Here is a 15,321-nt window from a genome sequence, read left to right on the forward strand (position 1 = left end):
AATCCAATAATTTCTCTCAACTTCAGTCAAGCTGATTTCCTGTCTCAGGGTACTTTAAAGGCTAAGACTGGCTCTTAGAAGATGTGTGCAGGTCTGAGTGGTTTTCTTGAGCACAACCGTGTAATGTGACTGAGTCCAGAAGGCTGGCCTGGAACTTAGAAAGCAGTAGGAAACCTTCTCTGTCCCATCTCAGATCATCCCCAAACTAGCCAGCCACTCCTAAAAGTACAGATGTCTCATTCACCATTCTCCCTGGAGAAAGTGTCATGAAACAAGGAACAAGTAGAAGCTGGGGGTCTGTCCAGGGTCCATCATCTGGCCTTAAAGTAAGTCATCGGACCTCCCTGACGCACTTTCCTTATCTGTGAAACGGGGATAATAATCTCTATATACCAGTTCTCACACCACATAGTCGTATAAGGATTAAAAAAAGATGTTTTATTTGAAAGCACACTGATAACTGCGAGGTGGGTGCAAACGTGTAGCATTATTAATTGGGTAATGATTTAAAAAAAATGGCACGGGAAAAAAGTTAAAAGGAGGAAAACATAAGGACAGATAGCAATTTTATCTGGGCCTTGTTAAAAAAAAAAAGAAAAAGATTTACCCTCAGGAGTTTTAAAAAAGTTTTAATGGCCACTGATGCTCACACTTTATGATTGCATATATAAAACGTAAAATAAAAACTGAAAATTGGAAGTATTTAGATGAGTGAAGTTTTCATTTTTTGTTTATCGAAATGTTTGGTGTGGGTTATACATGAAGATGGGGGCAGAGGTGAGGACAATCTCTTAACATACTTTGAAAAAAATACTGAAACCGATATTTTCAGCACAAATATTAAACTGTCTTTTCTCTACCGACTGGTAAAAAAATATATTATATTTTCATATTTTTTTTTTCTTTTTAAATTATATTGTTATCCGTCCCAGCCAAAGTCGTGCCCGGTCATCTGGTAGAACTTGAGGTTGAAGGGCCGGTAGAAGGTGCGCAGCCTCTGCACCACCTCGCGGTCGATCTCGGGGTGGGTCCTGCCCTTGGTCTTGCCCAGGCAGTGGGGTTTGCTGCTGCCCTCGGCCTTCTTCAGGCAGGGGAAGCCCTTGGTCTTGTTGAAGTAGAAGTGCTTGTCCGTGATGATCCTCTTGAGGCCCAGGAAGTCCTGCACGCGGCCCAGCTCGCCGGCCGGGTCGCTGATGAGCCGCTCGCCGCTCACGAAGAGCATCTGGCCGATGGGGAAGTGGCGCAGCCAGTGCTCCAGGTGCTTGGCGTAGATGCCGATCTGGATGGCGCTCCACGACGTGTCGATGACGCCCGTAGTTCTGTTTTTGAACGTCAAGCTCTCGAAGGTGGGGATGTCGGGCCGCTTGGAGAGAGTCTGCGTGTAGTCCGAGATGGCTCTGGTCACCGGGTCCCGCACCACCACGATGAGCTTGGTGTCCTTAGACATGGCCGAGATGCGCGCGGGTGCTTCCCGGGTGACAAAGTAACTGGGTGTCTTCTCCATGGTGATCTGCCCGTCCAGGGTTCTCGGCATCAGGTCCCTGAGCAAAGCAAAAAGGCATGTTAGAGCCTGAAAAATGAACGACTCCCCCTGCCTTACCTAGAGAGCTCACTGCAAGGAGAGGGAGTGTGCTGTATATTCTGGAGCCAGGCTGCCTCAGTCGCAACCCCAACTCTCCCACTTACTAGATGTGTGACCCCGGAGAAGTCGCAGTAACATTCTGCACCTCTGGTTCCTGTTGTGTTTAATGGGAAATAATGTCGATCTCATACGGTTGTTGTGATGATTAAAGGAGTTAATATACCTCAGTAGCTTAGAAAAGTGCCTGGCACAGAATAAGCGCCATATAATTTTTATTTTTTATTATCAGCCCACAATGCTGTAAGAAAATAACCTTGATCCGATTCTTTAGGCAAATTAGAATATTGTAATAAATGCAATTATACTGCTATGAGATGGGATTAAAATACTCTGAGCCCTTTCTGTGGTTTTCTTATAAACAAAGCAATTATATTTAACTTAATATCACACCATAGTACGCAAAATACTTCTTTTTATAATTCCTGAATTTTCCTGTAACAAGACTTATTAAATAACCCATCTTTTATCTAATAATTTGAAAAGCCATCATTATAGAAGTCTAATATCTTGATTCCTCTCTACATTGGCCTAATTCTCATGATAAGTGATCATCATTACAGTATATTTTCATGTACACCAAAGTAAATTCTGACTCTTTATTGGTCAAAACATTATTGATGATTCCTGTCTTTTTGCTCTTCCTGATGAATGTTAGACTCACTGTATCATGCTAAAAAAATATCCCATTGGAGTCTTGATGGAGCAGACATTGCTACCCAGTTTAGGCATGGGCTCCTACTGAGAACTGACAGGTCTCAGGCCAGTCAAAAAGGATGATCAGGAGAGAGAAAACCTTTTCATTCTTCCAACTGAAGTGTACTGTCATTAAACGCACTATTTACATGAAATTTATATATATATATTTTTCTAATATTAAGGCACTGTTTTTCTAATTCCAAGTTTTATAAGAAATAGATCTTGCTCAAATCAATGTTAGAATAAATGTATTTTGGGGATTTATTGGAATAACTAAATGTATTTTGTCTTTTGTTCCATTGATAAGAAAAATCAAACATAAATTTATGGGATTCACTTCTATTCCGGGAACAAACTTCATTTGATCATTGTATGTCATTCTTTTAATGCATTCCTGGATTGGATTCATCATTATTTTGTTTTGGATTTTTCATTCATATGAGATGTTGCTGCAGTTTCTCTTTTGATCAATAGCTTAATCAATTGTTAGAATATGAATTATTCCACAAATAAAATGAGTTGAGAAATGTTTCGTATTTTTCTATATCCTAGAGGAGTTTAAGTACCAAAAAATTTTCTATTCCTTCAAAAATTTGATGGAAGTCATCTACAGAGTCATACTGGCGCTTCAGGGGTGAGGGTAGAAAAGGAAGCAGGATTTTCAACTATCTTGTCAGTTTCTTCTCTGGTTATTGTTTAGTTGAAATACTCTGCCTCATCTTGGGTCAATTTTGTGCAATTTTTTTCTCAGAATCACCCAGTTGAGTAGTTGGAATTATACCCCCAATCTCAACCATAATTTTGTTTTTTTCTGCCTTTCTTTCTGCTTTCCAGGTTCGATTACATTTTTTTCATTCACTGATTTGCATTTTAGCTTTTTAATGCCCGCCATTTATTCATCTTCTAGTTATGCTTTATCGTTCTTCCAGTTTATTTAACTAAGTGCTTAGTTCATTTACTTTCAATCTCTCTTTTCAAGTAATAAAGCATTGTGAGGCAAGATTTTCCCTTTAAGTACAGGCTTGGTCAAATTTCACAAGTTTTGACATGTACTGCTGTCTTTGTCATAACTTCATAAATATTTAGTAATTGCATTTTGTACGTTTTATTTCCTTTTTGGTCAAGGTGTTATCTAGGATTGCTTCTATTTTTATTTTGAATTCTAATGGCTGATTTGCTGTTTTTGTTATAATTTTATTATTAATTTCTATTTTTCCTTTGTAATAAAAGAATGTACTTTGTGTGATGAGTTTGCCTTTGTTGACTTCCTATAATTGTGTCCCCCCTACACTATTTGCTAACTATATATTACGAAAAATTCCAAACATACACAAAAGTAGAGAGAATTGTAACATAAATCTCATATACCTTACACCCAGCTTCAGAAATTAGTAATTGGTGGCCAATTTTATTTCATACCTTTCTATTCATAACTCTTCCATTTCTATTCCCCGACCACCCCAAATGGATTATGGTCACATGTCACTTAACAATGGGGATATGTTCTGAGAAATGCATCGATAGCTGATTTCGTTGTTGTGCGAACATCGTAGAGTGGACTTACATAAACCTAGATGGTCTAGCCTACTACACACTGGGCTGTATGGTACTAATTTATGGGACCATTGTCGTATATGCGGTTTGTTGTTGACTGAAACGTCATTATGCGGCCATGACTGTACTTTGGCATCTGTCTCAGGCATCATATCAATTGGTTCATAAACATTCCTCTTCTTAGCTACGTTATATCTGGCACAAATTCCCCAACATTTGTAGTAGTAAACCACTGACCCTGGCTTAGTTTAATGATGCAGTTTTTCTCACATTTTTGCACTCTGATATCTCAGTCAAGTTATCTTTACTTTTTTCTGGAAAGGGGAAATGATAATTAGGTATCTGATTTCTGTTCCTTTTTTAAAAAAGAGATCTACAATCCCTTTTTCAAAAGAACTTCTAATGTGTCCCATTCTCCACTCCTTAAATATACTCCTGAATTAAGCAAAGACCAGAGAGTTTGGCGTTGACACAAGGGAGACAGAAATTGTCATTACCGCCCACGCAAGGCTGGTGCCACTGTGTGACAGGAATTCACAGACTTCCTCACCGTGTAACTCCCTTCATGGAGCTCAGAAATTGGCTAGGCCAACCTACTTGGGAAGCTTAGGTTACACTTTTATAAGACGAGCCAGGGGATCTATCCAGAAATGGTTGGAATATCTCAGTGAAGGAAATTTGATTAAACATGTGGAAAAAGTCTTGGACTCTAAAAGCAAACATCAAATACCACTGATGTGATAAGAAGGAGTATTTGTTGATTAAAAAAGAAATCAGCCTTCCTGCCTCCTTTCCTGTAAGCTCGACTACCGGCTACTCGACCTCATACTTTGGCCAGTGGAATAGAGATAGCGTACGTCACTCGAGAGCTGCTGGTTGGAATCACAGCCTCCCTTCTCCCCCGTCTCTGGGGATGCACAGATCCCCAGCAGCCTTTCAGCAGAGATTAGAGCTGCAGACTGTGCTGGGCCAGAGGAAATACTATTAACGTCGCTGAAAAAAGAAACCACATTTTAAATTATCTCAATAAAGTAGGGGAAAGAGCTCTCCAAAATAGGAGGAGTTTGAAGAGGAAACAGCTAAAATAGGATTTCAGAAGAAAAACACATTAATTACTGTCATCTACAGGATGAGGAAAACTGATTGGTTTACATGGGGTGGGGATGGGGAGTTAAGTATAAGCTGCCTGCAAGGTACTTTTTTCAAAACAGCAGAAGTGATAGTCTAAATAAATCCTAACGAAGCTTGCATTGTAAAGTACATGGCTTTGTACAAGGACTCACACAGGATTCTTTAAATAGTAATCTCCTTTTTCATATCTTTATTCATTTTCTTGTTGCAGTTTGAATTCTGGTGTTCAAAAAAGAGCTCATCTGTCACATAAAACAAAATGCACATATAATTTGGAAGACCATATTTTGATGTGTTTAGGAGAATTTGGGAGTCGTCCTTCCTTACCTGAGGGCTTGGGCCTTGGACGGGCAGTGAAAAAGCCATCCCAGTATTAGGAAAGCTTTGTAGAAATACCAGACAGCCTATGGGAGTAGAAGGGTGTGTGCAATGAGGAGACACATGAGGTTTGCCTGATGATGGAACAACTTGGGCTGGGGATTGAGAAATCTAATTGGATCATGGGAGGACTAAGTTCTGGGAGGCCTTAATTTCCAGGCTAATAGGCCATTCCAACCTTGCCTCTAAACCGTGAAAAGAATTTGGAGATATTTACAGTAGGTATAGGGATGGGGAAATGGGTAGAAACTAGAATTATAAAAAAAATTAGAGAAGCTTCTTTTTTTTTCTCCTGAAAAGGACAAGGACAGAAAGGGATTCCACAAGCAAATTAAGGATTATTATAAGGCAATTTGCACTTTCTCCCTAAAGATTGCCGTGAGAATTCACAGTAGCCAAAATGTAGAAGCAACCCAAGTGTCTATTGATGGATGAATGGATAAGCAAAATATGGTCTATGCACACAGTGGAATATTATTCAGCCTTAAAAAGGAAAGGAATTCTGACACACACTAATGCTTGGATGCACCTGCAGGACATGATGCTAAGTGAAATAAGCCAGTCACAGAAGGACAAATACTCTTCGATTCCACTTATATGAGGTACCCAGAGGAGTCAAATTCATAGAGACAGAAAGTGGAAGGGTGGTTGCCAGAGGCTGAGAGGAGGGGAACGGGGAGTTGTTTAATGGCAAAGAGTTTTAGTTTTGAGAGATGAAAAGGGTTCTGGAGAGTGAATGCTCAACAATGTAAACGCACCGAAAACTACTGAACTGCCCACCTATAAATAGTTAGGCTGGTAAATTTTACGTTATGTCTATTTTACCATAATTTATTTAAAAAAGAACTCACCAAGAGGACAAGGGCCTCAAGTGCACCAATAGAATTTAATTAGACAAAGGAGTCTTTTTATCTTTGCAGATAATTAAACATTAGCATAAGGTACTGAAGGAGGCTGTGGTTTTGCTTTCCTCTTGCTAGATCAAAGGGGAGTATAATAATTTATGAGATTTTGCGGAGCCGTCTTAAATTAGAAAACGAAGTTTGTGGTCGGTCTCTGCCCACTGCCAGCTGGGTGGCCATGAGGTAGTCATTTAACTTCTCTAATCTCAGTTTACTCACCTCCCCAGACAAATCAAGCCAAGGGTTTGGGCAATCTGGGCAGTGAATGGAGTGTTGACATGACCATGACTATAGGGGACATACCAAGAACTGCTCTTAAGAAACTGATGCCTGGTGTTCAGGATTCCTGACTGCCAGGAGAACTCCATTCCGTCTAGAGTCCAGAGGAGATCAGAGACCTTCTGGTACGTTCCTGGGACATCTACACACCTGTCCATTGGAGGCCCCATATGTATGACATTCAGACAGTGAGGATGCCTGGTTTGAAAGCTATGAACTGGCAAAGCCAAGTTCTTTGGAAGGACTGGTTTATTACAGTGTGAAAGAGATGAGGTCACTTTTTAAGGAGCATCAATTTCCTCCCATGCCATGTGGTATAGTTTTGCCAAGAAGTAAACTGTTTGGTAACACTTCCGTCTGATTCATAAAGGTGTGCCACCTTGACGTCCTGGGTATTTCATTTGGATCTGATAAGTCACACTGGGAATAGTCTCCACAGGCCTAGAGTTATTTGAGTAGCTGTCTATGCTGTCTAGGGTGTAGGAACCATGATAGACTGGCTAAAGAGTTTGTTTTTTTCTACTCAAGCCCTAAATCAAGTAAGTAGTTTATGGTAGGAGTACCAAGATGACCCAGAAAGCTTTCCTACTGTCACACTGCTGATAGGACAGACCAGCTTCCATGACAGCACCCCACTGACAGGCCTAGAGGCAAGGCCTCCCTTGGGATAAAACGGCCACTGCTCTAGCACTGTCTGCACCACCGCTTCCATGGTCAGGGGCACCACCCAGAGGTAGCCCTCAATGGCACTCGACAACACATACTCATTGTGCATATAAGACATTTAAGAAAGTGTAAAAAAGGAACCCACATCATATGCTTCACACTTTGTATCCACTGGGGCCAGTTTTCCTCAATTCCCCTGCCTTCATATTGTCTTCCTGCTCCCCCACCCTCTCACTGGAATTGCTACTGGCCCTCTCTGGAAGTACTTCTTCCTAAAAAAATTGTATTTTTAGTAAATGGTGTTTGGTCAATTCATTCCACATTTCATAAGGAATGAGAAATTTTAATCTCTTACCATGTATAAGAATCAATTTCAGATGGCAAAATAATAAAACTTTTGGAAGGAAACCTAGGAGCACATCTTAATGATTTTGAGGGGGAGCAAAGATCTCTTAAATTTCTTAAAGGAATAAGCATAAAGAAAAGAATAATGAATTGGGCTACATCAAAATAAGAACTTCGGTTCATCAAATGATACCATTAAGAGAGTAGAAAGGCAAGCCTCAGAATGGGAGAAAATATTTAAAATACATATATCTGATAAAAGAATCCTATCCATAATATAAAAAGAGTTCCTATAAATCAATAAGCTAAAAAAAACCAGATAGCATAAAAGGAAAATGGGTGAAAGACTTGAGTAGACAGTGCATACAAAAACTGAATCCAAATGGTCAATAAACACATGAAAAGGTGCTGAACTTCATTAGTCATCAGGGAAATCCAAATTAAAACACACTGTCATACAATGACACACCCACGTGAATGGCTAGAATGAAAACCACAGAGAATCCCAAGTGTGGGCGAGGATGTGGAAAAATTGCCTCTCTGTTGGTCTGAGTGTAAATTGACATAGCGACTTTAGAAAATGTTTTGGCACTATCTACCAAACTGATTATGTGCATACATTATGGCCCAGCAATTTCATTCCCAGGACTATACTCAATAGAAATTGTATATATGTTCACCAAAGGACATGTTCCTGAATGTTCATATTGAACCATAATAGACAAAATGCAAGCTACCCGGAAATCCAACAAAAAAAGGAGGATATATACACATATATATCCTTCTATTTTTGATGATATAAACATATATACGCATACATATGTATGAAATTCAGATCATAACAGAAAAGGAGTTGAGCGCCCATACCCAGGAATCAGTAGTCCTCTCAGTGACTCCTTCCCCTTTGCCCTAGGTAAGATATCAGAACAGGAGCTGCCTAGCCTCTGTCCCACACGGGGCCAGTGAATCACACGGTGCTATAAGCCCAGTGGTGTTCAGGGGATGTGTCTCTAGAGTGGGGACCCGAGTAGAGAGATATCTGAAGAGTGCATTATGTTTGCAAAACATTGCAGCAATTGCTTTCTCATTGAATCTTTACGCAGCCATTGGAGAGATGAGGCAGGTATTATGCTCCTCCATTTTTCTGATGAGGATCTGAGATTGAGAGAGTCTGAGTGGCATGTGTGAGTTCCCACAGTTAGCATATGAAAGGTGATGAATGGTCCTCCCAAGGTCTAGTGCAAGGCTATTTCTGTCACTTTGGATTAAAGAAAGTCAGCAGAGAAAGGGGATGGAAAAAGAATATACAGAAGATGGCCTGGATGGAGCAAATTCGACAGATGGAGAACACGAGAACATGAGACAGTTACCCAGCCGGTAGCTGTGAAGGTCCTGAAAGACCCAAACTCTGATTTGAATACAGAGGAAAGGGTGTGTCTGCTTGAATTAGGAGAGTTGTATGAAATTAGACTGAACAGATGACGGCACGATCACTGCCAGTGATAAATGAAATCTGAGGCAGTGCACGAGTTAGAACGGAGCAAGGAAAGGGTGCAGCTAGTGAAACGCTGTAGGAGGCTCTTCCAGTGTAATCCAAGCTTGAGGAGCTGACGACCTGGACTAGGGGCTGAGAGTGGTAAAGACAGGGGTGGGAGAGCAAGAGAGATACTGAAGGGAGGACTGCTGAGGCTGGACAGCTGATTTATGAAGGGAACAAAGTCACAGTTTTCAAAGAAGATCCCAAAGTTTTAAAAGTGGAAAATGATAGAAATTTAACTTAAAAAATCATCAGTTATTTTGAAGAAAGAAGTAGGCCCCCCCCCTTCCTCTAAGAAAGGAAAAAATGTAAATTTCTCTTTCAATAGAGGTGGAGATAATTTTTAAAAGTTAGGATTTCTGCCTAGGATTTCAAAAGGAGACAAAACATTATTGGTTTATTCTAAAATACAGCACAGATGGACCACGTGTCTCCATGAAGACAACACAGTCTTAGAGAAAACTCAAAACTAGGAATAGAAATGTGGATTCAGCCTCGGTTCTTCTGTTAATAAGCTGTGTGATCTGGAGCAAATCACTTTAGCTCTCTAGGGCCTTGGTGTCTTCATAAGCAAAATAAGACTATTGTCCCCTGTGTCTCTAAGACATTCCCACCTCTAAGATTCCCTGGATGGTGCAGGACTTCAATTCATCATTAATCTGTCAATTGAAAGCTCTGCACAGCCTCACCTGCTCTGTTCTGAAGTGTGCATCTACCAATCAAATCAAAAGATTTGTGTCACTCATTAGGCAAGGCAGCTCTGCATCAACAGAACTGACTTCAACACCAATGAGGTCTGAAAGACGCAGCTCAAATAACTGATGCTAAGGGAGAGTGCCGAGACCGTTCCCAGTGACGCCTCCCTTGGGGGTTTCCCTAGTGCTTGGAGGCAGCAGAAAGACCAGGGAGCCCAGGAGTTGAGTGGTCTTACCACATTCAATAAGCCAGTGACTAAGGAGACCCTTCTTTGTCCCACGCTTCCTCTGTGCCTGAAACATCAAAAAGAGATGTCACTGCTAGGACGTGAAGTTCACGGATAGGACTCTGTCAAAAATAACAGATGCAGGGCAGCCAAAAATTCAAGTTCAGGTGTCTTAGGAAGAACATGATGAAGACAGAAGCAAGTGAACACTTAGGAAGCATTTAGCATAGGCCAAGATCTGATGTATTATTTCTTGCATCTCATAACAACAGTGGAAAGTAGAATTATTAGCCTAATTTCGCAGATGAGGAAATAGGTTCAGAGAGGTAATATGACTTGTCCAAAGAGACACAGTAATGAGTGTCTTGAGGGGAGGGAGAGAATGAAAATCCAGGTCCACTCAGGTCTAAAGTACATATTCTTTCAACCTCCCCGAACACCCAGGCAACAGCATTGTTGTTGGTGGCTATCTTTGACATCCTGCCAAAACATGTGCGTATTACAGTACAAGTCATTCTGTCTGGAATTTGGCAAACAGGTAAAACACACAGCATGTTTTCAAAGGCTTTCTTCTGCAATGAAGAACACGCTGCCAGGGAAAGTCTCTGAATTGTACTGCAGAGGTAGTTTACCTTGAGGAACAAATAAATCTGGCGCACATACACGTAGAATTTTTTAGTCTATACAACCAAACAGAACCATGTGTCTGTTTTTGGAAGCCTCTGGCAGCAGAAAATTCTAGGAAAAACATGCTCTTTTCATGGCCACGGTCTGAAGGTAATTCCCGTGGGTCCCAGATGGCGTGAGTCTGGAGCAGAGGAAGCTGCCGTGGGCCCCCAGTGCTGTCAGCCTGCCATCCCCGGGCCAAGCCCCAATCGCATCAATATTGCTTTTCCTGCTGTTGTCATGTGGGACCCCACTCAAAACGTGACTTGTAAAGCTGGAAAGAAAACTCTTTTTAGTTGTTGTTTGAGTTGGCTTCTGTAGAAGAGGAAGCCTTATGTTTTTGAACTGGCTCCCACGCTGACCGAATCTAGATGTGCAATTCGAATATCCAAACTGTCGTCAAGATACGTCAACAACAAGCTTAAAGCCTGGTGCATTTCCCAGGGATGGCGGCAGTGGACTCCTTCTAGAACTGAACAGTCAGGCAAAGAAAGAGAACTAGATGGTGCTTATTCCCACCAGGCTTTATGACAAAGGCAAAAAAGCTTATTTCAAGAAAGCGACACGACTGACATTTCTTGGGAGTCCAGGGGAGGCGAGAAAAGTCAAGGATTCTTGGCTGGTAATTTTGGGGATCCTCATGAAAGGGTAGAAAATCTGTCTGTATCCAGGTCAGAGAGCAGAGCAGTCCTGAAGGTGGAGGGGCAAGAGTTATCTAGGATCATCAATTCACGCAATAATCCTTTATGTTTGTGTAGGACCTTAGAATTTCCCAAGTAATCCCACAAATTATTTCACCCATTGACTTCTAGGAAATACAAAAATACACTAATATCTTACAAGGCTCATTGCATCACCCTCTGAATTTCTCCTTCTGAGATTACTTCACTGGGGAATTCAAGTATTTATAAGATTTAAAATATCATTTCTAACTCTGAGTACATTATCTTAAACTCTGCTTTAAATGGTGTCTGGCTCTCAGGAACTGGTATGCTTCTCACAATGTCCTATCAAAATATCAAAGACTATCCAGAAAAAAAAGTCAACGTAACAATCTTAAAAACTAAGTTCACAGACAACCTAATAACGTCAGAATCTATAAGACAATCAGAGCCTAAGAAATCACCTGGAAAAAGACAAGAACATGTCTTACTTCTCCACCGTGAGTCTGTCTCTGGACTTAAGACATTCTTCATGCAAAAACTAAAGAGTGACAATTATTCTTCTGTCCCTGTGTGCAGAACTCAGCACTTTCACCGCCCTGACAGGGAGCTTCACCTTAAATTTTGCATCTTACATGCTACCGGTGCGCCACTCTACTTCCAGCCCTGGTAAATGAAGATCCACACTTTGAAAAATATTAGCAAACTTTTAGAGTTTGAGAATAAAGAATTTCATAGGCATTCAAAATGAAAAGTAAACACAATAACTAGGTTACCAACAAACCGTGGGGAGTGGGGGCTCGGCCTGAGACTTCAGTAATAAGTGCTCAAGGTAAAAGATTAAAGGGAAAAAGACCTTTACACTCAGCTAAGTTGTATGTCATTTGAAGTCGTATCAAAATGACTTTTGCAGATATGCAATGATTCAAAAAGCTTAGTGTCTAGGTAACCATGAGAAAAAAATCAAACTTGAAGTTTCATTTCAGTTGAACGACAGATAGGGCCAAATTAAAAGCTCAAGAATAAAGCAGCCAGTGTAGAAAAAACTGAGAGAACATCTGAAGTCAGTTAGAATAGAAATAATTCCTACAGAATGATCCTAAATCTAGTTATAAAAATGATTATATATAGTGGAGATAAACTACAATTAAATTAGTCAGGATCTAAAGCCTGATAAATATTTACAAACCCTTTGAAGTGTGTGTGTGTGAATGAGAGAGACAGAGAGAGACAGAGGGAGAGAGAGACTGATTACAGAGAGACAGAGAGGAAGCGATCAAGAAGGTGGGGAAAAAAAAGAGAAGAATGTGCTGGAGAAGGGAAAGGAGAGGACTGTGTCTCCTAAGCGGAGCACCACTGCATGCTGGACCTGAGAGGGACCTTCGACAACTCTGCTCCAGCCCCTACGTCTCACAGATGTGGAAAGGTCTGAGAAGTGATGCAGCCCCATGGACACAAAGCTTGGCTTAGATGCTGGTCTCCTGACCCTTAGTTCACCATTCTTTCTATGACATAGCATCCTTCCCCCATTCTAGAAATATAATATGCACAGGGTTTGAGCATGCTGAAGTTTCAAATCCCTGAAAAGTAAAGTCCACCCGTGGAGGGCAGATTCCTTTGCAGAGCTTCTCCAGCAGGAAAGCTAAATTACACAGGAGCCCTGATTAAAGGGAGAATTGTTATTTCTTCATCCTACCTGGCACTTTTAACCATGTTATAAGACCAACCATCAAGAAGGGGAATATGGAATTCCTGATCAAAGTGGGCAGAGCAAGGGCCAAGGGTAGGCCTCTCCCAGCTCTGTGTTGGCAGCCACAGCAACCCCCTGCCTCGGCTCCTGACAGGAGCTTTATAAATGATGAGTTTGAGAGCTGTGCTATCAGCTTTGTGCTACTGCGGACAGCTGCTTCAGAGCACGGCTCTCTCATCAGCCTGGAATTATCAGGTCTTTGCATGTGTGCTGCTGGAGATAAGGGAGGAAATGTGCTTTCCTTGCCTGGAAATCGACAATTTCAGGAGAGTGGGGAAGCTGAGAGAGAGAGAGAGACGTGCGGAGGGCACGATGAAGAAAAACCTGAAATTTTGGAAAGGTTCTTTGTTACATTTTGACAGTGGTGGGCTTTTTGTTTGTTTTAATTTCTTTGATTTTTTTTTTTCTGTTTGTTAGGTTCTGGACACAGAGTAGGTGCTAAATCAATATGTCTTTTAAGTTTAAAACAGGAAAACTGATGTGAAACCATGATTTTGCTTGGTCCGGGGCCTTGCACTGCCTGGATATTCTTTCCAAAACTTGCCATCAGTACCCTGTCATCAGCCTCCCTGGTTTTGAACAGTAGAAAACGATACACATTCTGTCTTACTAACAGAACTTCCAAAATAATCTCACTCTTATGACATAAAACAAACCTCCAAAAGAATGACATCATCATGAAACGAGGCATGCAGACTAAAGCAATCAACGAGCGTCCACTGCACACAGCCCAGCAGTGGAGCTATAATACAAGCCACCAGGAAGGAGAAAACCATCGCTCCAGGTGGGACACAGGTGAAAAGCATCAGCAGTGCCCTTAGACAAGAAGCGACCCAGCTCAAAGACCCAGGATGAATAAAGTCCCACATATCACATACACAGATTTATTAAGGACACTGTTACTCAAGTGCTGGCACACGGCAACCCACAGCCCTAAAAATCCACTCTCATGCCTAACACTGCTCAGGTCCCAGGGGAATGTTTCTCCACACCTCTCACCCTGTGTCTTCAAAACAACAGGTCTCAATGTGGAGAACATACATAGGTTTGTGTTGCTGCTGACAGTGGAGATGGACATTGCGTCTGGTTTGGGGAAGGTCTGAGCGAGGGAAGTAGTTAGCTCAGAGAAAAGGCGAGTGACTTATCAAGCGCTTCATATCAGACGGCATGAAATAGCTTCTTGATATAAAAGCATCATTTGCTAGTATTACTGAGTGCTCATTTCTTTGCTTCTCCTCCTATTCCAGTTCACGGTTCTGGAGGTCCTCACACATCAGCATGGTACTCACAACAGTGGCACATGGAGGAGGAGAGTCATTCTGCATTATTAAGTAAATGATGCTACTCGAAAACTTGCCAATATGTAGGTCTACATGAAACAGGTGACGCATGATACTGAGTTCTTTCCCTGGGCAACTAGATGGACATTGAAAACTAGAATGGAAAACAGTTCTAATTTTATGAAAATGTTTAATGAGATTGAATTACAATGTTAAAAAATTAATATAAAGTCAACTTTAATTTTGATTTTAAATTTTGATATTTAAAAATTATAATTTACATTTTGTTTTTGGATTTTGATAGACAACTTGGAATACTTTAGAAGAAAATTAACTTAAAACAGGAAAATCATTTCCAATTTTACTCTTAAATTTATATTTTGGATCGACATATATCCAAATTTGAACATTTGCCCTTTAAAAATCCTTTAGATCAAGGATCTCCAACCTCTCGCCTACAGGTCAAATCTAACTATTTTTGTAAGTAAAGTTTCATAGACACATTGCCATGTCCACCTGTGACCGCATTTGAACCTCAACAGCAGAGTTGCGCAGTTGTGACAAAGATCACATGGCCTACAAAGTCCGAAAGATTTATTACCTTGACTTTTTCAGAAAATGTTTGCCCACCTCCGCTTTAGATCATAATTGTCAATAGGAGAAAATTAATATAAAAATTCTGATTGTAACATAATTGGTATTTTGCTGAAATTAAGCATGAAAAATGAACCGTATTGCATAAGGATATAATGCTTCATGATTTGTGTATGTCTTCATTTTATTACTCATGCAAACATTGCTGGCCCGTCAACAGAATCCCAGCTGAGCAATAACAATCAAATCGAGTCATCTTTGGAATTTTGCCAAAACTTCCAGACCTATAAAAACAATAGATTTAAATATATTTTTCT

The 15,321-nt window shown here is 40.7% G+C and overlaps 1 protein-coding gene across 1 annotated transcript in view; it reads right to left on the reverse strand.

Moving 5' to 3' along the window:
* Window positions 1–612: 612 nt before the first annotated feature.
* Window positions 613–15,321, reverse strand: part of HS3ST3A1 (heparan sulfate-glucosamine 3-sulfotransferase 3A1) — an 89,725-nt gene continuing 75,016 nt past the window's right edge. The window contains exon 2 of the mRNA XM_070561136.1: window positions 613–1,541. Within this exon, the coding sequence (XP_070417237.1) occupies window positions 920–1,541 (622 nt within the window). The 3' untranslated portion in view covers window positions 613–919. The remainder of the gene's footprint in view (window positions 1,542–15,321) is intronic.

Source organism: Equus przewalskii, chromosome 10 (assembly GCF_037783145.1).
Source record: "Equus przewalskii isolate Varuska chromosome 10, EquPr2, whole genome shotgun sequence".
Lineage (NCBI taxonomy): Eukaryota > Metazoa > Chordata > Mammalia > Perissodactyla > Equidae > Equus > Equus przewalskii.